This window comes from Nesoenas mayeri (assembly GCF_963082525.1).
Source record: "Nesoenas mayeri genome assembly, chromosome: 15".
Taxonomy (NCBI): Eukaryota; Metazoa; Chordata; class Aves; order Columbiformes; family Columbidae; genus Nesoenas; species Nesoenas mayeri.
Window position 1 is genome coordinate 14,656,597 of NC_137559.1, and position 26,349 is coordinate 14,682,945.

The 26,349-nt window shown below is 44.9% G+C and overlaps 1 protein-coding gene across 1 annotated transcript in view; it reads left to right on the top strand.

Annotated features, from left to right (window-relative positions):
- The window catches only part of ABCC1 (ATP binding cassette subfamily C member 1 (ABCC1 blood group)), a 51,513-nt gene extending 25,164 nt beyond the window's left edge, over nucleotides 1-26,349 (top strand). The window contains exons 13-31 of the mRNA XM_080353638.1: nucleotides 1,653-1,799; nucleotides 2,169-2,256; nucleotides 3,653-3,722; nucleotides 4,678-4,804; nucleotides 5,926-6,102; nucleotides 6,897-7,064; nucleotides 7,439-7,616; nucleotides 13,632-13,716; nucleotides 14,779-14,917; nucleotides 15,786-15,993; nucleotides 16,749-17,059; nucleotides 17,919-18,118; nucleotides 18,270-18,396; nucleotides 18,749-18,850; nucleotides 19,832-19,978; nucleotides 21,090-21,248; nucleotides 22,243-22,409; nucleotides 23,142-23,336; nucleotides 24,913-26,349. Of these exons, the coding sequence (XP_080209764.1) occupies nucleotides 1,653-1,799; nucleotides 2,169-2,256; nucleotides 3,653-3,722; nucleotides 4,678-4,804; nucleotides 5,926-6,102; nucleotides 6,897-7,064; nucleotides 7,439-7,616; nucleotides 13,632-13,716; nucleotides 14,779-14,917; nucleotides 15,786-15,993; nucleotides 16,749-17,059; nucleotides 17,919-18,118; nucleotides 18,270-18,396; nucleotides 18,749-18,850; nucleotides 19,832-19,978; nucleotides 21,090-21,248; nucleotides 22,243-22,409; nucleotides 23,142-23,336; nucleotides 24,913-25,021 (2,904 nt within the window). The 3' untranslated portion in view covers nucleotides 25,022-26,349. The remainder of the gene's footprint in view (nucleotides 1-1,652; nucleotides 1,800-2,168; nucleotides 2,257-3,652; nucleotides 3,723-4,677; nucleotides 4,805-5,925; nucleotides 6,103-6,896; nucleotides 7,065-7,438; nucleotides 7,617-13,631; nucleotides 13,717-14,778; nucleotides 14,918-15,785; nucleotides 15,994-16,748; nucleotides 17,060-17,918; nucleotides 18,119-18,269; nucleotides 18,397-18,748; nucleotides 18,851-19,831; nucleotides 19,979-21,089; nucleotides 21,249-22,242; nucleotides 22,410-23,141; nucleotides 23,337-24,912) is intronic.

Consider the following 26,349-nt stretch of genomic DNA (forward strand, 5'->3'; position numbering starts at 1 on the left):
TTTATTGTTTACATTATGTTTTGGCATGATGAAAGGCAGAAGCAGTGCCCTGGGTAGGAAACATCAGCCGCATTCTCAAGTGAATGCTTTTCTAAAAGAAGCCTGAGATGGTTTTAATCTAAATACGTTGTTAAATGAAGTTGCTAAATAAAACCCTGCAGGTGGACTCCTCAGTGCTGTTCTGTAGAGTCTGATAGGGCAGATTTGCCTAACGAGCAGCTCTGTTTCGTGCACGCTGTTGATGTGTGGCCATGGGGTTTGCCCCTGGGACAGGGTCGGGGCAGCTGACATCCCGTTTCTCCCATTTGTCTATTTTCTTCTGAACTTCTGATGAAGGAATTGTTGGAAGTGCCTACCTGAAAGCACTTTAGACGTGTAAAACTCCTTTATTTCCTCTCCTCCTCCTCCTGTTTCCATGGCCTCTTTAAAACGTTGTTCAATTGTGGTGTCAGGAAATGATTCATTTTGCAGTACCTCCCCTCCTGCTCTGTGTGATGATAAGGGTGGTTTTCCGATGGTGACACAAGTGCAGACATGCTGCTGGTGAGGTTATTCTTTGGACCCGTGTTGTTTTCCATCTCTGTGGGAGGGCTTTTCCCTGGGACCACAGTTCTCCAAACTAAAGGGCTGTACAAACACGCTACTGGACCAGGCACCGCTGAGTCAGCCGCCCTGCGGAGAACAATACGCGTCTTCACTGCAGTCTGATTTTTAGCAGAAACACTAATGTCTTCAGTGGATGAGGCTGTTCCTTAGGTATTTGAGCTAACTGTTTCAAGTCTTGTGGGAGGGGAATGCCAAAAGTTAACCTACCTCCAGGTCTTGGTTTACATGGCAGTCTGTGGGAAAGAGTTGCTGGATCTTGTGATGCGCTGAGCTATGAGTGTTGTTGCCATGGAAGAAAACACTGTGCAGAGAGTAGATCTCCAAGTGAACGTTTGGTTTTACTTTAATTTTACTGTAATTCAATCATCGCACTTTTTAAAACTGCACATAAGTATATGGATTTTTTGAGTTATTTTTATACCTTGAGATTGATAACAATGGTTGACCCTCGTTTTCTTGTTCAGCATGGATCTTAAGCTTTTCTGTTGGGAACTGTTGAGGTACTGTAAGCCTTCATCGTTGTAATGCAGTAACATTGTGGGTTTCTTGGCAAACAATCTGTCCAGATACAGTGCGCTGCACTTGGAAGTGTAGGGTTGTGGTAGTCTCTGTAAAATACAAAATGGGAAAGCATTGGGGTTTTTCTAACTTTTCTGTCTATATGTGTTACTCATCCGGTGTCTGGTACCATGGGGAGTGCCTTAAACTGGGAGAGAGCAGCAAGGAAAGCTGGTGATCATTCCTCTCCCTTCTCCTGCGGTGTGACCACAAACAGCCCGAGACATTCCTGGTTTCCCCCTTGCTATGTGAAGCAAGTGAGCGCTTGACACTTTTCCAAGAGGAGCCGTCAACTTCTTTTTACAACAGTAGATTTAAATCAAATGCTTGTTTTGCAAAAATCATTTCCAGGAACAAGGAGGTTCCCAGAACATTATTCTTTCTTTGACTTGTACACCTCTGAATTCTGGTGGTCAGACTGTGTGACTCCTGAGTTAGTGGCTTTAAAAAAATGTTACCCTAACTGTACCCATTACACTTTGTTCCAGGTTGCCTTGTCCACGTTTGCTGTGTATGTCACAATAGACAAGAACAACATCTTGGATGCGCAGAAGGCGTTTGTTTCCCTCGCATTATTCAACATCCTCAGGTTTCCATTGAACATGCTTCCTATGGTTATCAGCAGCATAGTAGAAGTAAGATTTCGGTCATTAGCAGGTTTTTTTGTGCACAAGTAGCCACGGGGTGGAAAGATTCTATTCCTATGCTTAGAGAATGTCCAGTGGTGAAATTCAGCCACCTCAGAAAGGGACCTTTGTGTTTCCTGTCTGTTAAATGCTGCATGAACGAAATTATCAATCCCAGTTCTGGTGGATGGGTGTTCCCGAAACAAACCCCATTTCTTGTGGTTTGGGAAGTGCGGGTTTGATAACTATCCAAGAAACTATGCAATGGATTTAAGAAGGGATTAGGAGTGCATAATAATGATGTCATGTATACATGGTGCAATACAACAAGCTCTTAAATAAAATGAACAGGGTATTTTGCATCCCCTTCCCATGCAGGCCAGTGTCTCCTTGAAGCGCCTTCGGGTGTTCCTGTCTCATGAAGAGTTAGACGCAGACAGCATTGTCAGGAATCCCGTCACAGAGTGTGAGTTTCTTTTCCTGTTGAAAATCAGTGTGTCCGGGTTTGGGGTGGCTTTGCAGTGTTTGTTTTGCTTCCTGTAACAAATATACTGCATTTCGGTGCTTTTACTGATAACTTTTAGCCAGAAAGTAGAGAAGGGAATAAGATGAATATTACATAAAGTTTCTTCCACCTTCTCAGGTAATTGCTTTCCTCAATTCCTGTGTCCAGACTACAGAGTGGTTGCATCCAGACACAGATGGTCACTTCGAAAATCACTTATTAGAGTGTTTTAAGTGTATCCATTTGAAATTTGTAGGCAGTTAACAGAATGATAATTGATGCTGTGCCAAACTGCAGCATTTTGGAGAAGAGCAATCGTGTAACACTTTGGCACCCTCAAAGGAGAAAGGATAAGCCCCAGTTCTGGAAAATGCTTCTAATTTGTTTCGTGCAGTGTTACTCCATCACTCCTGCTGTACCGAGTGTTATATAGAGCCATTTAGGAGCTAGATAATCATGAAGGCAGATTTACTGAAAAACTAATGCCCTTTTTCTTGTAAAATAAAACCTGACTTTAACTACATCAGTCATCTCTGAATGATTTTCTGCCTTTTTACAAAGATAGTGAAATCCCCATCACTCCCTCTCTATATCATTGCAGTAACTTGCCTTTCGGGTGAGCAGTTATCTGTTGTATTTTAACTTTGTTTGGTTTTTTTCCTTTCCATCTGTGTTTTGGGAATATCTCCTCCTTTTTCTCAGCTGATAACCATTAATACATTGCTCACAAATCTTTAGTGTGGGGTGTTTGGGGGGCTTTTGTCCATAATAGGTTGTACTTGCATACTAATGTAAATATTTTCTTAGGCTAAGTATTTATTGCATACTCGGTTGAATTAGAAGTGGTATATTTTGAGCTGTCGCTGTAAAAATCAACAGATGTACCATATGACATTTCACTGAATGGTGGTTTTGGTCAAAGTTAATTTATTTGGTAGTTTGATTTATTTTGCCCCACCGTTCTTGCAGTAACTTGACTTCACAGGTGGAACTGGCAGTTTAGCTGGTGCTTCCATGGCAGCACCGAGGCGGCCGGTTTGCTGAACTGCCTTGGCCGTGCTGCGGTGCGGTTGCTGGATAAAGGAGAATGCAGCTGAATAAGTCGGGATCTTTGTATAGTTGACATTTGTGTGCCTCCTGGTTACTGAATGAGCGTAACCTCAGAACCACTGCTACCTTGATAAACTCAGTAGAAGCAGAACACAAGCTTTTAGCAAGCAGTGGGTTGTTCTGACGGAAAAGTAGCGTTATACCTCTGCCTACCTGTGCTTAAATTGACTTCTGTGGCATGATCCAGAGCACACAATTTAAGTGGTTGCACTGGCACTTCTATAAACATGAATTTTCTATTTCTCAGCTGAAGGATGCATTGTTGTAAAAAATGCAACGTTTAGCTGGTCCAAAACTGACCCTCCTTTGCTGAACAGGTAAGAATTAGTACCCTTCGTTTGGGCTCCTTAATCTTGCTGTATCATAAGTGATCTGAATTCGAATTATAAAATCTATATGCAGAATAGTTTGTTGCCTTAAAATAATAGGAAAACAAATAACATCTGTTCTATATATATTTTTTTAAACTAGGGGCTTCATGACTTAGGGGAATTTACAGAGTATGTTGTATGTATGTGATACAGAAAGGGGAACAGTGAGAGGTGTGAGAGGAGCTGAATCCTCAGTGACTCCAGGCTCTGGCTCCGTGCTGCCGACGGGCTGAGCTCCATCTAGAGGATGCAGCCAGATGAGCCCCTTGTCATTCTCCCTGGTCTCATGTTTGCACTGTGTCTCCAGCATCTTCCTTTTAAAACCTTCCTCTCGCTGAGCTGTAGCCACCCTTGATTCCCATGCTGGCGAAAACCAGTGAGGAACCTTGCAGATGGTGTCACTAACCAAGGAACTGGGTGATGCAGCTGCAAGCTGTGTCTTCCATCTGCCATGTCCACTGCCTTAATGTTGGCTGCTCTTTCTTGGCTTTAAACGAGGCAACCTGAGCTGGTGAAGATGTCCCTTCTCATGGCAGGGGTGGGACTGGATGAACTTTCAAGGTCCCTTCAACCCAAACTATTCTGTGATTCTAAATTGCATATTCTTTGAGACAAGGATGCTGTTTGGGAAGCATCCATTGGTATTTACATGTGTGTTCACAGAGCGTTTCAGAGAAATACTGGATGGGTTAATTACCTGTTAAGAAGCTATGTCCTAAGTATAAGAAGAGCTTGGTGCTTTCTGAATAAGACGTTTGCATTTTCAAACAGCTTCTGTGCTGTGTCAGCATTTGCAGTGGATGTTCACATGGCATCTGGCTTTATATGGGCTGTTCTATAGACTGTTTAACTATGAGGATGTGGCAGCAAGCAAGGCTGAATTATGTGCACTTTCTTTCAGCATTAATTTCACTGTTCCTGAAGGCTCCTTGGTAGCTGTTGTTGGTCAAGTTGGCTGTGGAAAGTCTTCGTTGCTGTCTGCATTGCTGGGGGAGATGGACAAAAAGGAAGGCTACGTGGCTGTCAAGGTGCGATGCGTCTGAAGAATTGTTCACCTCTTTGTGGGTCTTCTAGAGGGATTCTAGATTTCCAAGTGACGCAAAGAGCAGAAGAGGCGCATTTCAAATGAACATGTTTTTCAGCTTGATATCCTGGCAAGCCATGTATATGCCTTTGGCTGCACTCTGTGTAATTGCCTGTTAAGCCTCGACCCAACAATTTCTAGATCTGTTGGTTTCAGATTTAGGCAAATAATCAGAATGATGAAGGTCTCAAAAATAAGTATTGTGGTTGGCAGCCAGGTATGAGGTGGGGAGATCCTGTTATTCATACTCCAGACTGAGGAAGAGCAGTGTTGGTTCATACCTTCTTAGACATCAGAGAATTACAAGGAGAGAGGGTACCCAGAGATGGCCAAACATGGGAAAAGCCGCTGCTGTAGTTTGTACTTTCTTAGATATCCAAGTTGCACAGAGCTCACAGAGGAAAAATGACTTGGAAGTAAATAAATAAGTGAAAAGTCCTTGTTTTGGACTTTGCTGCTGCTCTAATGTATGGGAGGAGAAATATTTTAAGAGCAAGACAAATATGTTGCATCTAAAAGCATGCACGTTTGGTCATCTCTGAAATTGTTCTTGAAAAATAAAGTAGGTGAGGTCTGAATCGCTGCTTATTTGTGCAGAAACAGAACTACTAACCTCCAAAGCAAAATGCTTTGCAGTAGCTCAAATTCTTTATTCTACTTCCCCAGCTTTCTGCAGAAATAGCTTGTCTGGGTGCATTTGTTAAACACTTGTATTCCAGGTTAAATTGTTTTATGCTGAACATAATTCATAACTATGAGAAAGAACTAATGAATTTTGACATTCAGCAGTTGTGCAAACAGGTTCTCTAAACACGTTTCTTCCAAGTTTACGTTAGAGAATCATATTTAGTTTGAAGTCCTTTATTTTCCACCAACACATTGTTACATTCACTTATACAAATAACATTTTGGAGGAGTCTGTAGCCCAAGAACAGTTTGGAAATGACCGTAGGCAACTTGTGAGGTGATGGGCACTGCCTGCCTCACAAAGCCCTGCTGTGCTTTGACTTTGTGTGCAGACCTTTAGTCTAAAGTACTAAATAAGGAACTTTATTGTTGTTGCAGGGCTCAGTAGCCTACGTTCCTCAGCAAGCCTGGGTCCAAAACGCAACTCTGGAAGATAACATTATCTTTGGAAGGGAGATGAATGAGAGCCGCTACAAGCGTGTGATTGAGGCTTGTGCGCTGCTGCCTGATATCGAGATTCTTCCTACAGGAGACAAAACAGAAATAGGAGAAAAGGTATTTAAAACTCTCTCTACCGCAACAGTGCTGTTGCTTGTAGTCAAAGCCGTATGACTTCTGTTCTACTTTATCTGAAAGTTGTATTGACTTTAAAGCATTCAGGGTATAAATCCTCTACAATAAGAGGCAAGTTTGAGCAGTATGTTTTCCTTGTCTTCAAGCCCCAAAGGGGAGGAAACCTGTCCTCAATTACAAATGCAAAAGTATCTTGCAATGACAGTTTTTAATAATCTTTAAGTTGCCATGGTCATAGAGCAGCAACAGAAGAATCTTCTGAACGCTTCAGCTTCGTTAAAAATCCCCAAACCTGCAGGGTATGTGTTTTGCCTGCTGACTGTGGTGGGTGGGTGCAGCTGCCAACCCACAGGCCCAGGTTCAGCAAAGCTGCAGCTTTACCTTCGTGTCCATCAGCAGGCCAAGAACATTGTAGAGTGTGAGCAGAGTATGTGTATTAAATCAGAGACAGCTCTGGAGAGACACAGCTGAGAAGGAAAGGAGCCTCTGGGTTGGGTGGGTTGGTCTGGGTTAATCACTTTACAACCACATTTTACATTTTACAATCACTTTACAAACACATTTTTGACTTGCCCCTCACTGGCAGTGAGAATTGGTAGATGTGCTTCCTTCCATTCTGTTGTGGTAGCGAAGCTATTTGTGATGGAACTTTGTTTCATACGATGCTGAAATGTCTCTAACTTGCATAAACCACCTGTGACTTGTGTGTTTCATGAACTGTATTAAGACATCTCTCTTCAGCTGTAAATACAGATCATATTTTCTTGTTTCCCCAGGGTGTGAATTTGTCTGGAGGACAGAAACAGCGAGTCAGTCTTGCTCGGGCGGTTTACTGTAACGCAGATGTCTATTTATTTGATGATCCTTTATCAGCTGTTGACGCTCATGTTGGGAAACATATTTTTGAAAAAGTTATTGGACCAAAAGGAATCTTGAAAAATAAAGTACGTCATAATGAGATACTTGTCTCTAGAGAATGATGTGATTTGCTTTGAGTTCAAATGATTCCAAGTTTGTCAAGTCGCATATTCACACTTTTGTCTCAAACATCTGAGAAATGAAAGGATCCTTCTGAGATTTTTAGAGGACCTTTATAAAACACTGAGGTTTTGATAATGAAATGTGCCCTGGTTTCTGTAATTCAGAATTATTTGGAAAAAATTTACACAAGGACAGCACCTTTTCTTAAAAATGCTGCATGCCTGTCTATTGTTATTACAGTATTACACAAAAAATTCAAGCAGCCAACCATTTCGTTTCCTAAATTTGAGATGCTGCAAAAACTATTATTGGTTTTTTTTTTTCTTTTGCTATTTAGACACGGGTTTTGGTGACCCATGCAGTCAACTATCTGCCTCAAATGGATACAATTCTGGTGATGTCTGAAGGGGAGATCTCTGAGCTGGGCTCCTACCAGCACCTGCTGAGGCAAGATGGGGCTTTTGCTGAGTTTCTTCGTACATACGCCAATGCTGAACAAAGCACGGAGGACAGCGGTAAGCTTACGAATAAACTTGCTTGGGATAAGCTGATGTGTGGCACGTTAAAGGAGTCACATTAAAGGCAAAATACTAGTAGAGGAAGGAAAGTCAAAAGATACGCCTATTGGTAGAGGTGCTTGTTTCTTGAGAGCATTGAAGGTTGTGAGGTTAAATACACACTCTTTCTTAAAATGTAGGAAAATGTGAAGCAGATCTGTAGTAAAATTATTCTAAGAGCAGAATTCAGATGGTTTTGACATCATGTAAAGGCTGACTGGGGTTTACACACCCTTCCTGTGCTTGTTAGGATGTGCAGATAATTCCTCTGGGGATGGAGCAGAGGAAGGAGCAGCTCATTTTTGTAGCTGATGTCCCTGACTCCTGCTTCTGCTTTATGAAACAGCTGTAGAGCTGCACTGGTAGAGGGGTTTTTCTTGTTTTTAATCTGCAGATGGTTGCAGTATTGGATTTTAATAAGAGAACCTGGTCTCTTGCCTCCAGCTTGTTTTCCTCAGCGGCTTGCTGTGGTGATTGCTGAGGGCTGCTGGCACCGTGGAGCCCTGTGTGCTGGCAGATGGCAGCTGCAGAGCAGGCTCTCCAGAACGAGGAGGGGACTGAGCCTGCTTTTCATCTGCCATTTGGAAAACTCTTGGTTCCCACCTGTTCCCTTGAGGGAATGTGGAGGCAGTTTTTAGCCTACTCCTCACGCGCCTGTCACAAGGAAAACTGAGATGCGAGGTGTTGAACGGCTGCCTTGGGCAAGGGCTGCTCCTGGTGTTTGTCTGCAGGTTCCTTACGGGAGGGCTGTAGCGGTGGGCCCTGTTCTGTGGCACTGCCCTCTGCCGCCGCGCTCCACAGCTGCCTGAAGGGAGGTTGGAGCATGGAGGGGGTTGGTCTCTTCTCCCAAGAAGCAAGCGCCAGGAGCAGAGGAAACGGCCTCAAGTTGCGCCAGCGGCGGTTGAGGTTGGATGTGGGGAACAATTTCTTCCCCAAAGGGCTGTGGGGCATTGGAACAGGCTGCCCAGGGCAGTGCTGGAGTCACCATCCCTGGAGGGGTTGAACAGACAGAGATGAGGTTCTCAGGACATGGGGCAGTGCCAGGGGTGGGTTATGGTTGGACTTGATCTTGAGGGTCTTTTCCAACCAAAATGATTCTATTGTGTTCTCTCCAGACTGGCACACAGGCTACCCTGGGAGGCTGAGAATGAGCAGGGTCTGGTTCCTGGAGGTGTGAGGTGGCGTCTTCTCCCGGCTCCCTGTTGTGTGTCCAGCTGTCTCCGATGGGGTGTTGGGTGTGGGGTGACGTGTTATGTGGAGTCTCTGGGTCAGGACGCCCTGCTCTGTCCTGGAAGGGGCCCTTACTTCGTCTCAGTTGTCACTGTGCTGGGACACTAGTTCTGGTGGACACTGTAACAGCAAATGCTGCAGGGGTCAGGTCTCCCACTGAAAAGCACGGCGGGAAGAGGTTTTGGGGAAGCAAAATTGGGCTGACTCCTGTGTATTTTCTGTAGGTGCTCCCATAGCTACTTTGGGCACAATAAGGCGTGGTGTGGTCTTCAGTGTACCAGACAAATAAACTTTGTGCTTCCCTAGGAAGTTAACAAGTTGAGTTGTACAAAGATTTGCCTCCTTTAATAGCCTTGTTCCCCTAACCTTTGTCTCCTCCCGTGTCCAAGTGCATGGTAGGATTTCAAGTCCTTTACATTAAACTAAGTTACTTTTTCCATTTAAATACCAAACCTTCTTTTGGAAAGTGAGCCAGTGCTTTATCTTTTGGCAAGCTTCTCTGCAGTTGTCTAATAAAAAGCATTTTTAACTTCAGTGTGACCCCGGTCATTCGAAGAGGATTGTTAAATCACGGGGTTGGCCTATGTACGGTGAAGTTGTTTCTCAGTTTTGGTTGAGTAAAAAGTGAAAAAAAAGAGGCATTATTTATCTGATTCACAGGGATAATGTTAATATTTATCAGATGTGTAGAAGATCACTAAATATTACTAAACATCACAGGTTGTTGGGTAAGCACAGGGCGATACGTGACCGGAGTGGCTGGAGGGTCTGCACACCCGCTTGGAAAGGGAAGCTCCGTGTCAGCAGCCTCACAACACTGAAACTGGAGCAGAATAGAAAACTGTGGTTTGATACCTTCTGCCTGGAATACATCCTGCTTCTGCAAGGGCAGAAAACCCTCTGCTTTCACCAGAGTCCATTCAGTGGGCGCCTTACAGTGTCTGTGGTGTGTGATCTCCAGAGTAACTGGAGTTACATGTAAAATAACCTGCCAGGTGGTATAAAGAGCATCCAAATTGTTCTTGCTTTTAGCAGCCACTCCGTTGGCATTTAGCATGGGTGATGAGCAGATGCCAGCACTGCTCCTGTGCAGACTGGCCTGCAGTTGTAGATGTGCCCTGACCTCCTGGGAGTGCGTGTCCTTTTCGCTGTCATCCTGGGTGACAGACTTGGATCTGTTGCTGTAATACCTGGAGAGACAGCAAATAGTTACTTTAAGATTAACTTTCTTATGACTTTTTTCCCTTGTCCCCCATACTAACTAATGCGGCAAGTGTTAATTTTTGTTTTAACATGTGTGAGGGTTGAGGTTTTGCTGTTTTTTTTCCAAATGGCTTCAGCATAAACTTTGGTTTGTCCTTGAAAAGCCTGGATTTATTTTTAGTGTTTGTGGGGAGTAAAAGCGGCTCCACAGAAGTGCAATTGCACCATAAGCTTCAAGTATTTTTTAACCGTCTGGTTCATCTTTGCACTTGACTGCAGTGCCTGGAAGACAGAGATGTACAGCACCATAAAGAGTTCAGACTCTGATTTACATTGCGTGGGCTGTGCTTCAGATGGCTGTCTCCCCAGAATTTGGCTCTGTTACTTTGCAATCAAATAAAAAGCTGAACGACCATTCAGTGTCTATTCAGTTCATTTTTCTACACGAGAGCGGGCAGCACAACAGGCTTTACTCAGTGTTGGATTGGAGGGAAAGGGGTGTAGAAGTACCCAGAGAACTGCTAAGGGTCTGGACATCTGCCTATCTGGAAAGGAAGGGTCTTGGTCTGACACTTGTAGCTATTCATGTGAACATCTTTGGTGTTTTTCTCAAATTTTGTGGACTTAATTCCCCAAGCTGTTGCCCTGTAGAAAATAGAAATCCGCCCCCTGTAAAAGATGGTACAGGAGTGAGATTTGCAGGGCTTTGCTTGGCCTCTGTATAAATTGCAGCAGAGAGAGGAAAAAAAAGTTGTGTGTCTTTTGTGTGTGTGTGTGTTGGTTTTGTTTGGTTTGGTTTTGGGTTTGTTTGTTTGTTTGCTTTTTCTAGTGTTGAATTTCAAAGTCAGCTTCTTTGCTGAATAGCTTTGTATTATACACTAGGTGGTAGTGTGTATTTCATCCTAAAAATTATTTCTGCATTTTGGGCTGGGGTTTCATATCTGCAAGGAAAAGTGTTGGGCCTTCATGATCCACAGCGTCCCACTAAAAAAACAGCGCACCTCTATTTTTTGGATGTGATTCCTTCTAGCAGCAAGAGGCTGAGCTGAGCTTAACAGCAGAGTGGTTCGGATGGCTTGTGCGGTGCCCAGGGGGATGCTCCGGTGCTTCTCTCCTTCCTGACAGCTTGGAAGGCAGGAGTTAAACAGTGAAATGTGTCGGCTCTTTTCCAAGTGTCCTTGTGGAGTGTGGATCCGATGGTAATTCAGGACACACCTGTCTGCGGCAGGAAACGGGAGATAACATGACATTCTCTTAAATTCAAAATGCAACTCTTTCCTTACTCTTTCCTAAAGTAAAAGATATTTGCAGCCTCTGTCCCAATGGCAGAAGCAAATCTTGATTGAAGATGAGTGCCGTTGGGATATAAACATGCTCGGAAGAGTGAAATATCTTGCTGTTTCACACTGACCTGCCTGTGCAGGGGGATGACCAGGGACTACCCAGTACACGGGACTGAGTGACCTTGTGATAGCTCCTATGCGTAGTCAGGTTTTTCTGTCGTTGTCAATATGAAGCCACTTCAGAGTAGCTTTTTTTAGTTATTCTCTCTTCATTAGTGCATATCTTGAAAGAAAGGAAGTTTCTTGGTTCTTCATTTGTAGCCATCTGATTTGGGCCTTTTCCTCAAGGTTGTCTTTTGACTGTGTATGAGGTTTGGGGTTTAAAAGATGCCCATTTCAGCAAATGTGATCCTGCCTTGGGCATTCATGGTTTCGTGGTTTAGGTTGTGCTACTTGGACGTGTTTGTAAAAGCTGAAAACAGTTGAGTGTGTTCTGGAAAAAGCTAATGATATATACTTTTAGACTCGGATCCTTCATTAGAAGGAACGATTCAACCTCTGGAAACAGGTAATTGCTTTTTTGCCATGTGGCTTTACATTAGTGCTTGTGTTGGAGTAACATGAGTAGCTGCAGTTCATTTACAAGAGATTGAGTCGTTACTAGAAGAATTTTGTCTGCACAGTAGAAGGTCTCTGTTTGCATGGTACTTGTTTGTGTGACACTTCAACAGCTGGTGTGTCAGCTTGTAGGTAACTCAGCAGCAACAATTCTGTATCTTGAACACTTCTATGAGGAAGCTTGAAATAAACTTTAAAGATGCACCTTGACCACGTTTTGTTCCCAAGAGGTAAATGCAATATAAGCAGGTAATCCTACAACACAAAACCAAATTTAAGAGCTGTTTGGGGAGGATGGTTTATTTGTGGTTTTTTGTTCATGTGGGTTTAGAGCTTTAGTGATGCTCTAAAGCAATACGACGCTGGAACGCTTGCTGGTTTTCATATAGGAACCTTCCCAAAGAAATGCTGTGAAGTGCTTAAAGTACCCAGCAGTCCCATCTTGGTTTGCTCTCATTCAGATAGATAAAAACTAAGTCAATGAGCTTTCCAGTTTTTCCCATTCTCTGCTTTTTTCTGCTTCTAGACCACACTGAACAGTTTAGTTTTGGGTTTTTGGAGTGATGAACCAATGTTCAGTTTGCAGTCACAGGGGGAACAGCTTTAAGGTCAAGTGGTCCACAGCACTGATTTGTAAATATATTTTGCTTTACTATAAAACCACAAAAACCTCAGACTCTAGATCTACACAAATTTTCCTGCCTATCTTTTCAGTAGATGCAGGTGGAATTTGTGTGTTGGCATAAACTGTGCATAGACCCTTTGAAATGCAAAATTCTTTTTGTTACAAAAATGAATTAACTTTCATACATGAAAATAAAGTTCTGTTTACTTGACAGTTAATTCTTTAGGAGTCAGTCATTTGGTTTGTATTAGGAACATTATGGCAAAACTTGAACCTAGAGATTTTACTCATGGCACTATATTACACTGAATCACGTTGCTCAGAGAAAGCTGAATATTTCAAGCTGACAGGTTTTGTGTTTTAGACAATTGTCTTGTTTGTGCTGCGTCTTGTTACAAATGGGATATTGTGGGTAACAAGACTTCTTTGAGAAGCAACATTCATAGAAAGATTTCTTGCTTGGATTAATCTCATGCCTCTGGTTGCCTAAAACCACCAAGTTTTTGCATGTTAATTCCTGCTTAATTTTGCAGGAAGGCTCAAAGTTAATAGCACACAATTGCTATTCTTACAGCTTCACTCCGTCATTTACTAGAATGTCTTCTCATTGCGTTCTAAAATGAAAGTAGTTTCTAGTTAACTGTGTAAAAGACATGGTGTGAAAGGAGTGGTTGAGCTGTTGTTTTTCCTACAGCATGAGTCATAGTGTGACTTGGTATTGCATGCTTTAACATAAACTATTTCCTCATAATTATATTACATTATTATTATTATTGACCTGCATTTTGTAGAAAAATAGAAAAATAAACGTTCCCTGCCTTGGCAACTAATCCTGTTGGGGTAGAACTAAACCAATTTGTTCACCTGGTCAGTTATCTGTTAGTATCTGTAAATACATACTTGTGTTCCTTGCTTTGTTTGCACGTTAGGACTGCACCTGGTGTTTAGCATTGACTTGAAACCTTTGTATCTCTTTGCTTTGCCATTTTCATGTTTACCTTTTCACACCCCCAGATGCAAGCAGTCCCTCTGGAAAGGAAGGAAAGCCTGTGGAAAACGGAGTCCTTGTGAACGAAGGCCGAGGAAAGCTCATGCATAGGTGTGTAGTCTGGTTTTTTTCTTTCTCCTTTTTCCATCCTGTTACTCAGTTGTGGACAAAGAGTAATTTGGTGTTTATGATGTTTGTTAGAGAAAAATACGTAATACTGGATCCAGCAGCCTGGGAGAGCTGAGGCTGCACGCACACAAATGAGCACCGCGTGGCCTCATCCTGTTCCACTGCTGAGCAGGGTGCAGGTTCACGGGTGAGAATGTATTACAGACATGTGTACGGGGCAGATATCTCCTAGATGGGCTCAGACACTTGCTCTGCCCAGTAGAGCCCCTGGATCCCAGTCTTCCCAGCTGCTGGCGCCTGGGCAGATGGACACCTGAGGCTGCAGCCCTGCTGCAGGTGCTGGTGCAGACTTGCACACTCATGTCTGTGCGCACAGAACTCTCCTGCTGTTCTTCCATGTGAAGAAACTAGCGTGTTGTAGCAACATACTGTGGGTTTGGCGTGGTATCTTATGGGCTAGACGCACTTTCGTATGCTTTCCCAAGGCTTCTGCGTTTGAGTGCTGCCAGATTGGGTGAAGCACCACGTGGCCCTTGAGTCTGACCTAATACACCTGCTGCAATGCCTGAGAGAGACCAGAGGCAACCACTCTGATTGTACCTTCCCCAGATCATCTCACAGCCTGTGCCTTATTCTTATGGTGCTCTAGAGATGCTGTATTTCTGACAGCTAATGAGTGCCTGGGAGTAGAATTGCCCATTTTGATGCCAGTGCAGGTGCCTTTTTGCACTTGAGCAGCTGCAGTGTGTATGGTGATGGGGTGTGTAAAGTTGATGTTGACAATCACCAGGCATTGTTCTTTCTGGAGTTTGTGCAACCAAGACTTGTGTGAGTGGCTGGTCTGTTACTGGTGTCTGAAGATGGGTACCTGGAGCTGAATGCTGTCAGGAAGGATGAGGAGAGCACGGAGAGAGGAGCAGGGAAGCACTGGTCACCACTGGCCTGATGGTGACTGGTTGGAGCCATGGAGTGCTGAAGTCTCTTTATGAAGTAAACACCTACCCTGTATCATGCTAAGACTGAACAATAAATGTCTTCCAACAGGCAACTCAGTAACTCTTCAACATACAGCAGAGAGACTGGGAAGTCGCAGCAGCAGAGCAGCACAGCAGAGCTGCAGAAGCCGCTTGCTGAGAAGAATTCCTGGAAGCTGACGGAGGCCGACACCGCAAAGACAGGGAGGGTAAGGTCCTGCTTCCTGGCCCTCTCTCCATTTCAGAGAAATCCATCGGGTTCAGAAGAAATTAGCTTCTGGAGGCTGTGTAACTTGCGAGAGAAAGGGCTGAGAGGATTCTCAGACGTGCTGCTTGATGTGCAGTACTTCACGGAAGCGTTGCTGTGCCCTCTGCTCCCAATGCTGAGCCCCAGCTTTGCCTGCGGGAAGAATGCTGGCACCAAAACTTCTGTGTAAGATGATGGGCCTGACCACATCAAAGCTTAAAGTGAAAGAAATGAGAAAGAAACAAAAACCTTGCAGCTATTTCTTGGAGAGAGGTTGTGACAAATGAGGTGACCTAATGAAGTCTGCCCTTCAGCATAAGGACCTGGAACTGGCTCAGATGAACTTAAGCCAAGTTTCCACTGTAGACACAAGTATAATCCCAGGATACACAGGGCTTCTGAGAAACCTGAGAGTGAGGTTCCTGGGAAAATGGCACTTACACCTCCTTGCAATGTTGCTTAAATCCTCTGGTTAAAGATAGATCACAGGATACCAGCCATGTGGAGCAGGGGTTTAATTAATGTCTGTATAATCTTGTGGTAAGGAGAGGGAGCCAAAAGCTGGAACTCCCAGTGAGGTTTTTGGCCCTGCCTGATGCTCTGTGTTGCCTCAGGCCACTCCCCCCGGCCCTTGGAAGAACAGGGAAGGCCGATGTGTTCCTGCTGGGGATATCGGGTTTGGCACAGCCCCACAGAACGCTCGGCTGCTTGTGTTTTTATGGCCTGATGCAGCAATACTGACTTTAAAAAGGTCTTGAAGAAGGGGGGAGTTGCTGGTTTTGAAACTTCGTCTGCAAAATGATATATTTTTTTTTCGCCTCTGTCTTCAGGTAAAGGCAACAGTGTACTGGGAGTACATGAAAGCGATTGGAGTCTTTATCTCTTTCTTGAGCATTTTCCTCTTCATGTGTAATCACATAGCCTCCCTGGCTTCCAACTACTGGCTGAGTTTATGGACAGATGATCCTGTTGTCAATGGGACACAGCAATACACAGATGTCAGACTGGGAGTGTATGGAGCACTGGGAATTTCTCAAGGTTTGCTTGGTCTTACCTATGTTAAGATTAGCTGTTCAGAATGTTTCTAATGCTCTTGGTGACCGTGTATCCCCAGAACTGCAATAGTAGTTTGCTGAGGATTTGAGTATGGGTTTTTGTAGGAAGATGAACAACTTAAATTAAAAGAAGGCAAGCAAACTAACCTGTAAAATGGTTCAGTTGGTTATTTTTTTTTCGTTTGTACCAAATGGGAACAGCAGTGGGTTGCAGGGCCAGTGAGGCAGCAGTTGGGGCCAAGATGTGTGAGCCCAGCAGTGGCTCCTTGGCCCGTCACTGCACAGGGCTTGTCAGGGACGCTTTGTCACAGGAGGCCCCGGCCTGGGGCTGCTCAGACCAGGGGAGCCCCGTTCAGCTTTTCCTTATGTGTCCTCTTGTAGCCAAAGTTTGTTTGTCATGAAACTTAACACCCCGAGTACTCCACGTCGGAATTCCCATAAAAATCCTGCAATAAAAACTAAACGCCAGGTTAAAATTCAGTAGTCTTTACTCAAGGAAAGTGCTCAAATATTACACAAAATTTTATAATGGAGAAACAACTTCTTCCATGAGAGGAATGTGGTATTTTCACCGACGTTTTTCTTTTTTAAATTACTTCACGTATTCACTGAGTCTGTAGCGAAGCCCAGTTCTCAGGATTATTGTACAACAGATGTGCTGATGCTAAATGATGACAAAATGAGGATAATGGTTTGTATAAGAGGTGGAAGCGATTAAAAACAAGTCTTCTTTTCTAGGTATCGCTGTCTTTGGCTACTCAATGGCTGTGTCAATAGGGGGAATATTTGCTTCGCGACATCTGCACCTTAACCTGCTGCACAATGTCCTCAGGTCTCCAATGAGTTTCTTTGAACGCACCCCCAGCGGCAATCTGGTGAACCGTTTCTCCAAGGAGATCGACACCATCGACTCCGCCATTCCGCCAATCATCAAGATGTTCATGGGCTCAACATTTAACGTGATAGGGGCTTGTATCATCATTCTGCTGGCCACACCGATAGCTGCTGTCGTTATCCCACCTCTGGGACTTGTCTACTTGCTCGTGCAGGTACGGGGTGTTACCCAGAGACACCAGGACCAGCAATTGCTCCGCATCTGGTGTTGAAGGCAGTTTGTACTCCGCACTAGGATGGATTTTAATGTGTTTGACTTGAGTCACACTTGACTTGACTGTGCTTTGCACGGCTTAATGATTAGCTGACGTTAGCAGAGCATTTCCTTCCGTTGTCAAGGGTAGAATGACTTCTGTGCGGAAGGTAATTCTTTAATACTTAAGCTGGTTTAAAAAAAATACCATTAGATTTTGAGGCAAATTCTGTTTTGCTTGTTGCCCAGAGCCAAAATACAGAAAACGTATGGGCTTTTCTAAAACTTCTTTCCAAAGAGTAGCCTTGAGAGGGGTATATGTGCGTTCCTGGTATGGCTGGTTTTAGTCAGAATGTTGTTTAGAGAGCAAGAGAAATGATAGCAGCCTTTCCCCCTGCCTTGGGTAGGCATGGCATGCTTGCTTCCCTCTTGCTTTATGCTCAGAATCTACTAAAGCCAGTACAGATTGGAGAGAAGCAGCTGGGTTTTGATGTTAACTCTTGAATTAATGAATCTATCAGGGTCTGTTAGTAAACCTTAAAGGCGGCAATGTATGTGTTTTATGCTGTTGAACTCAGCCTGCAGAGAGGGAGGAGAAAACGTTCGTCGCATGAGATGGTTTGATTGGCAGTTGTTTGAAGAGAGCAGAGTGTAGGTAACGGTCTTTTTAGGCCTAAACGTGTTGGAAAAGCTGTGTATTTCACATCTAAGTTGAATCTCTGTAGCTAACAGCCCAAATGACATGGAACTCTCTCACTATTCCCATTGTCGTTTCAGACACAGTCTAGATGTAACCGTAATTCTCACACTCTGATTTGCAGAGATTTTACGTGGCCACTTCTCGTCAGCTCAAGCGCCTCGAGTCCGTCAGTCGTTCTCCTGTGTATTCTCACTTCAACGAGACTCTGCTGGGAGCCAGCGTCATTCGAGCCTTTGAGGAGCAGAAAAGATTCATAAAGCAGAACGACATGAAAGTGGATGAGAATCAGAAAGCCTATTATCCGAGCATTGTTGCAAACAGGTAGCAGTGGGGTTGAAGTGTTGGAAGGGGGCTGTGTAGGGAGGGCGCGTTCTGCTGCCGGTGCTCCTTACAAATGGCAGCCAGTGGCTGCACTCCTGAGTCTCTGTGGATGGATTACTGGAAAGATGCACTCCATTTTTTGGTCTTGCAGGTGGCTTGCCGTCCGTCTGGAGTACGTGGGGAACTGTATCGTCCTCTTTGCAGCGCTGTTTGCGGTGATTGCGCGCAACAAACTCAGCGCGGGACTGGTTGGCCTCTCAGTGTCCTATTCACTGCAGGTAATTTTAGCTTTTATAAGACTGCATCAGAAAGTCAGAACCTTGCTGTGCCTTTGGAGGGAAAACTAATATATGGAACACAGAAGGAGAATTCTACCTACAAATAGCATCTGGAAAGATGCTGGAAGTTCCTTCTGTGCCCTGTCTGTGTGAGGGGATGTGGCTGAGACAGTTCGCCCCCTGCATATTAAAGGCATCTGGACTTTTGTCCTCTCCAGCACTGATAAGCCAAGATCTTGCCTGTGTTTGTGCATTCCATGAACTTGCAGTGCTGTGGTTGTTTTGTATCTTTTATTTATCGCAGGTAAGATATTTAGTGTAAACTGCTTCCAGACTCGTGTTCTTTTTGCAGATTACAGCGTACTTGAACTGGCTGGTTCGCATGTCATCTGAGCTGGAAACCAACATAGTTGCTGTAGAAAGAGTCAAAGAATACGCTGAAATGGAGAAGGAGGTGGGTGGAGGTGGCCACCACAGCTGTGCAAGTCAGTGCACTGTTCCAGCTGGCTGGGTGGGCTGCAAACCAAGGTTGGGGGTGCTGAGCTCAGTGCTGGCCGTGTCCTCTCTCTGGGGACAGGCTAAATCTTCACGGGTAGATCTGTGGGTACTTCTGGGGAGTATCCACTGATGTTTGCACCGTGCTGTTTCGGAGATGTCCCATTCTGCCCTGGGCTAAGCAATAGAACTGTACAAGTGTTTTGATTTCCTAAGCATTTAAACATCATTTTTAAAATTAGTGTTTCTCTTTTTGCTCTCAGTACGGGGAATAAAGAGGATTTACTACTTTTGTTTTGATTCAAATCGCCCAACAACTCATTTCGTCTGCGGTGGTGCCCCTTTTGGCTACAGAACAGAGTTCCCCGTGGCATCTCTTTGCCGTGCTTGTCACTCGAACCCGACCTGAGTTGCTATTTTTGCACTGAGCATTATGAAGACCCTTCCTAGAACTTTTTCTCAGGTTCTGGTGGCAGACCAGTGTTTACCCACTTCAAAGCCTTTTTGTGTGGCCCTGGCAGCGAATGCAGTGGGGGTGTGTTCTGTCCCACCTCTGTGGGAGGCTGAGGCTGCAGCTGTTTACTTTACCAACTTCTTAATCTTTCAGTGCTTACGTCTCAGTTAAACTGCTTCTAGCTGCACGTCTGGCTTCCCCGGTGGTTTCCGTTCCGCGGTGGGGCGGCACCAGCAGGTTACCCGGACACGTGCTGCCTGCATTGATCTGCCCTTTGTAAGGGGAAAGTTTATCCAGCAAGCGGGACTTGAGATAGCAAAGCCCTTGGCTACATAAACATTCATCTGCCTTAGGGCAGCACTTTCCCTCTCTTCTCATCATCACCGTTCCCTTTGCAAATTACGCACTAACAAGGATTTGTCTTAATTCTTTCTATGTCCAGTGGAAGGAGGAACTGATCAGATAATGTGTGTGTGGTTCTTGCAGGCTGAGTGGAGCATTGAACAAACCGCCCCAGCGAGTACCTGGCCCGAGGAAGGGAAGGTTGAGTTTCGAGGCTACGGTTTACGTTACCGGGAAGACTTGGATTTGGTTCTGAAAAACATAAATGTGACCATAAATGGGGGTGAGAAGGTAATGAATCTGAATTTATAGTAGAGTGTTACTGTTTATAAGTCTGCATGCATAAGCCAAAGAGACGTCTATCCCTCTTCTGTCCTGTGTCTTGCGTCCTTAAGAACTAGAAAAGCTTTTATAGAATCGGTCTTAGTGTAACTGGCAAATATAGTGGGCTCTTCTCCTTTTCAAAGGATGAAGATACACTGTTATGTGGATGCTTTTGAAGCATTTTCTGGTCTGGTTTCATAAGGAAGTGAGGTTTATGCTGGCTTCTCTCCCTTTCCCAGGACTTTTTGCTAATTTGTTTGCTGTAAGCAAAGAGGAGTAGAAGTTGCAGAGAGATTAAGTTAATTATAGTCTCAAGAAAATGAGCTACAAAGTAGAGGGGGGGAGCCCTGATGGGGCGAGGCAGAAGCTGCAAGAAAAAATGGGACTTGAGCATAGATTATCTGGATCTGGCCGAGCTGCTGCTGACACGTGTGCGTCTCCTCGGCTTCCTCGCATGTGTGATCACACGCAGCCTGCCCCGTCCTGTGTGTGTTCTCTGGTGTCTAATAACAGTGTCAGCTTGCATGGTAGCATTAAAGGCAAGACATCTATTATCCCACTTCCTTATTTGTGGTATCTAATAAGGCATTTGCTTTTTTCCTGGGTGCACACTTTCTGCTTACAAATATGGGCAGAACACCACCTCAAAGAACACTTGGGAAAATAAATTGGGGAAGACTTCAGTCTAACTGGGAAGCACAACAATACAGTATGAAACTCAGCGCTTGTGGTATATTTTTTGCTACAAATTCAAACAAAATAAATGTCAAGTCAGCAACTATAACTGCAAAGTGTGACTCAAACAAAGCGCAAGGGAAACCTCCTCTACCCAATTCCATCTGCCTTTCTAGACAAATGGAAAATTTCTGTGATTGGGATGAAAATTTTGACTGTTTTTTGTTCCTGTTTTTTCCATATCCAGCCCACTTTGTTCAGCCTCAATTTGTTAGGCCATTTTGAGGTGTTGATAGCCCAGCAAATACGACAACCTTCTGAAAACATGTCTGTTTCGGGTAGATGCTTGGAAATGCTTTAACTCTTCCCCAGAATAATTTGTTCCTGTATTCCTTCCCAACAGATTGGAATAGTTGGAAGAACGGGAGCTGGGAAATCCTCCCTTACTTTAGGTTTGTTTCGGATTAATGAAGCAGCCGAAGGAGAAATTCTTATTGATGGAGTTAATATTGCAAAGATCGGGCTCCACGACTTGCGGTTCAAGATCACCATCATCCCTCAGGTAGGTGTGAAATCCTGCCACGAGCAGAACTCGTTCTGTAACAATGCTCTTTCAGTCATATACTGGGAAGAATATATTTATTCCTCTTCTGATCTATAGCTATGAAGCTGAGTTGTTTCAGCACGCTCTGTCATGTGCTTGAAACCAAGCTTTTCTCCTCCATTTGCTTGTGCTGGGTAACAAGTGGGAGCTTGGCTGTTCAGAAATCCATATATAACCATTTCAGTCTCACCCAGCAACTGAGTGTCTCCAGTCTTCTTGTTGTGACTGTGTAGCCTTTATTGCCTGCCTGTTGTGATTCAAAAACAGACCATAAAATGTGGTTATATAAATCAGGGTTGCAGGACGCTGGCAGAAACAAGCGAGCGCGCTGTAAAAGGTTTTCTGCACCACTTCGTTTGGAAATCTGGAGGGGACTTTGCTTTCTCTGTTTTGATCACTTTGCACCAGTCTGGCACCACTAGGTCAGAAGTATTTCCCAAGTGTTATTTCTTCATGTCCAAGAAAAAAAATGCACTAATTTCATCAATACTGCAGCTGAAGACATTTGAAACATTTACAGATGGTGTAATTCCCGAAGAAGCGCAAAGCTGACCTAGTAGTCCCTGCTGGTGGAAGGTTGGGCAGGGAGTGCCTGTTCTTTGGCTTAGTAGCCCAGCAAAAGGAAAGCTGGCTGTGAGGTTTTGGGTGGTGGTTTGTGTGTTGCGAGGAGGGGTCTGGTTGGTTTCTTGCCCTGGATTCATGAGTTACTCACTCACAGAAAGGTCTGGAGTTCCAGAGTCTGCAGAGGGCGGAGGTCAGGCCCCAAGAGGCACAAGGAATAAGGGAGAATAACTTGCTGTTGTTGAAGAAGTGAGGTCTCCCTCCTCAATCCAGTAGACCTAGCGTGTTTGCAGCTGCATCCGAATGTGTTGTTCTCCTTGCACTAAGAAATATTCTTGGAGCACTTGCCACGTTCTGTGTACGTTATCAATTACCTGTTTTCTGTGACTAGGATCCAGTAGTGTTTTCTGGCTCTCTGCGTATGAATCTGGATCCTTTTGACCAACACTCCGATGAAGACATTTGGAAGTCTTTGGAATTGGCTCACCTGAAAAACTTCGTATCGTCCCTTCCTGATAAACTGAATCATGAGTGTGCCGAAGGTGGCGAGAACCTCAGGTAGGTCAAAGCACCGTGACTGCAAATTGCCTTGAACTAAGTGAGAACTGAGAGGTGTGTGTGCGTCGTCCCATCTGCAACAGGACTTGGTACTTGCAGAAGCCTTACAGCCCAGCTGGGACAGGCCATAGCAGTGTGGGGATCCCCCTGTGCCCCTGGGAGAATTTGGGGAGGGATTGGGAAACTCTTAAAGCATGACCAACTAGATTTTATTCAGTATGTTTTAAACTCTTGAGTTTGAGAATTTAAAGTCATTTAAGAAATGTTTAGAATGCTGTGAGAGGTTTGACAGCCTGGGCAGCCTTGGAAAGGATTTTCTTAGCAGCAACCTGCTATTTCTAGTGGATGCTCTGAGCTCGCCGTAGCTCTGGGCCAACACAGGCCATTTTTCTAGGAGCTGGCAGCTTGCTTTCTGCACCGTAACAAGGATGTATCTTCAGTCTGAAGGAACCATTTGAAGTCCAGTCCTCAGCACCACATTGATTCAGTGAAGCAGCCTGATGCAGTGATGCTGAAGCCATTTGGAATATTCTCTGATTGCATTGCCAGGACTTGCTTGGGAGGGGATGTAGTTTCAGATGGCGTTAGATACCCTGCAGTGAAGTAGTAAGGCTTGACCTTATCTGTTTTGCTGGATTCTTGGCACCTATACTTCAGAACAAGGAATTACTAGGCTTCAAAATGAATACTGCAAACTTGTCCTGACTGTTTTCTCCCATCACATCTGTGCAGCGTGGGGCAGCGCCAGCTGCTGTGCCTGGCACGGGCTCTGCTCAGGAAGTCCAAAATCCTGGTTCTGGATGAAGCCACAGCTGCTGTTGATCTTGAAACAGATAAGCTTATACAGTCAACAATAAAGTCTCAGTTTGAGGAATGTACTGTATTAACTATAGCACATCGTCTGAACACAATCATGGACTACACGAGGTAAAGTAATACTGCTTTTATCTTGAACAGTGGTGTGTGTGACCTGCATTGTGCTCTACTCAACCGAGCATCTTTGTGTTTGCTAAATGCTGACCTGTGTGTTTTTAGGCAGCTCTGCGCAGAGCCGCTGAGTCTCTGCTTTGATGGGTGGGGGTGTGTTCTGGCCTGGGGAGCTGCTCTGAACCCTCTGCCCAGGCAAACTAGGAAGGAGAGGGAGTCAAGGACTGGAGCCTATTGCTGGGTCTTTCCCTAATTTAGGCAGAGCTGGAAGAGGCATCAGAGCTTTAGGGAGCTCATAATTTCTTCCCCAAAGGGCTGTGGGGCATTGGAACAGGCTGCCCAGGGCAGTGCTGGAGTCACCATTCCTGGAGGGTTGGACAGACGGACATGAGGTTCTCAGGACATGGGGCAGCGCCAGGGGTGGGTTGTGGTTGGACTCGATGATCTTGAGGGTCTCCTCCAGCCAAAATGATTCTGTGAATCAAAGGGACAGGTCCTGTGCTTGTCTGAAGCTTATTCAGCGTTTCCATCGCTTCTGGTTATAGTTCATATGGGCTCCCTCATCCTCAGCGCCTTGCTAAGGTGTGCTTGAGGGCCGGGGTTTTGTTTCATAATTTCAGTCTTTAGCTCTCTCATCCTTTTTATCAGCAAGTGGCAGAGAACAAAGTGACGAAAGTGATAAGGTCTTTGTGTACTTTTGAAGACCTCTGTTTGTGTGGTCAATAGTGGAAGATAAGAGCCAGGAGCAACACCTAGCCCAGGCCCAGCACCAGCAGCACTATCACCAGAGCTCCCAGTTGGGGCACGGCAGCCAGTGACACTGTGAGTGTCTCCAGCGCTTGGCTGGTTAACAGAGGCAGCAGCAGGACGGGTTTTAGAAACCACAGAATTCCAGAGTGTCAGAGGTTGGAAGGGACCTGGAAAGCTCACCCAGTGCAATCCCCCCATGGAGCAGGAACACCCAGATGAGGTTACACAGGAAGGTGTCCAGGCGGGTTGGAATGTCTGCACAGAAGGAGACTCCACAACCCCCCTGGGCAGCCTGGGCCAGGCTCTGCCACCCTCACCGGGAACAAGTTTCTTCTCAAATTTAAGTGGAACCTCCCGTGTTCCAGTTTGCACCCATTGCCCCTGGTCCTGTCACTGGTTGTCACCAGCAGAGCCTGGCTCCATCCTCCTGACACTCCCCCTTTCCATATTGACCCCATGAATGAGTCCCCCCTCAGTGTCCTCTTGTCCAGCTCCAGAGCCCCAGCTCCCTCAGCCTTTCCTCACATGGGAGATGCTCCACTCCCTGCAGCATCTTGGTGGCTGCGCTGGACTCTCTCCAGCAGTTCCCTGTCCTGCTGGAACTGAGGGGCCACAACTGGACACGATATTCCAGATGCGAACCAGACCAGACAGACACTCTGCAATGAGGTTGGGAAGGACAGAGCTGAGAACCCCGTCCCTTCATGCACTTAAACTGTCTTTGCACACAGCAGCTACGCTCCCGTCGGCTTCTGTCTGCGCTTCCACATCTGTCTTTGGTGGCTTTCTGGATCTTCTTGTGACTGTTTTCCCACTTGTTTTACAGAGTTTTAGTCCTGGACAGAGGAGAAGTGGTGGAGTGTGGCAGCCCAGACGACCTGCTTCAGGAAAAAGGCATTTTCTACAGCATGGCCAAAGATTCGGGCTTGGCGTAGCACGTGAACCTGGTTCGTCTGTGTGGGGCAGGGGGAGGCGATACGTTCAGAGAACTGTCCCTTCCCCAGAGCTGAACCACACTGTTCCGCTCCAGACCGAGGGAAGTCAGCCAGAGCATGATGGAAGTAACATCAAAATGCAATTTGTTTTCTTTTCTTTTTTTTTTTTTAATTCTCCTTAGTATTGATTTTAGCCTGCTTTAGGAGAAGTGTATGCACTGTGCTAAACACTTCACAGACTTAATTTTTGCCTGAAATCTGTCATTATATGCTCACATGTAAGGCGGAGTGATTCATCAGAGAAGTTCAGCAAGCTTTTTCTTTCCATCTGCTCTTATGTTTTGAAGCCCCTTTTTTTTTTTGTTTAAACCATTTTTGCAAACTCTAGTTATTCGCTTGTTTGCTGATTCCTCATTTGATGAGCCATCTATTGTGGGATGCACTTGGAACGTTTTGTGGCATATAGTACTACAGTCCAAAGATTTTTCCTTCTCGTGAAATAACGTGTGCCAGACTTTCTCATTATTGCGTTTACTGTACGTGGTTAATGCTTTTATGCATTCTCCTAAAGGGTTCATGTGTTTACAGTGTATAGCAGCAAGTTCGCTATAGCGTGTCTGCAGTGCTGATGTGGAAAAGCACAAAGTTCAGTATCCGAGCGTGTCCGGAGCGACAATCACTCCAAACCCAACGTGTGCGGCAGCCGCGGCTCCCGCCGGACACCCGCTTCACTCAGCAATTGGGATCGGGGTGGCGAATCCTGGTTCTGTCTGCAGGGCCGAGGTGAGACGTTGGTTGTAGGAACCTGGGCCGTTGTGGGCTGGAACAGCAGCTCTGCCCCAGCAAGGACCATTCATTAGCCTTATACCGAAGAATCGCGCCCTTCATGCTGCTGCTGGCGAGTGGAATTGTTGTGGGAAACTGTTCTTTTACAGTTGTTCAAAAAAGACAAAAAGTTAGTTTCACTGTTTTGGGGGTCCGACAGTTCAATTAGCAACAGAGTGTGGTTTTCAGGATCTATGTTGAATGTTTAGTTTTCTGTGGGAAGAAAAAAGTTACTTTTCTCATGTTCTGATTAGTCTCATTTTAAAGGAAAATGCTGGAAGAAGTCAAACTAAGTTAGGTGGCCCCAACACTCAGCACTCTGAGAGCGTGGACTTCTGTGGATGATATTGCTGACCTTAATACTAGACAATTGTCTTCTCTAGAGTAAAGCTATTTATTTTTTTGTAAATTACGACTCTCTGAATAGACTGAAATTTTCTTTGGTATGTTTTGTAATGACTATACAAATATTTGCAAAGAACTTACAATAAAAAAAAAATGTT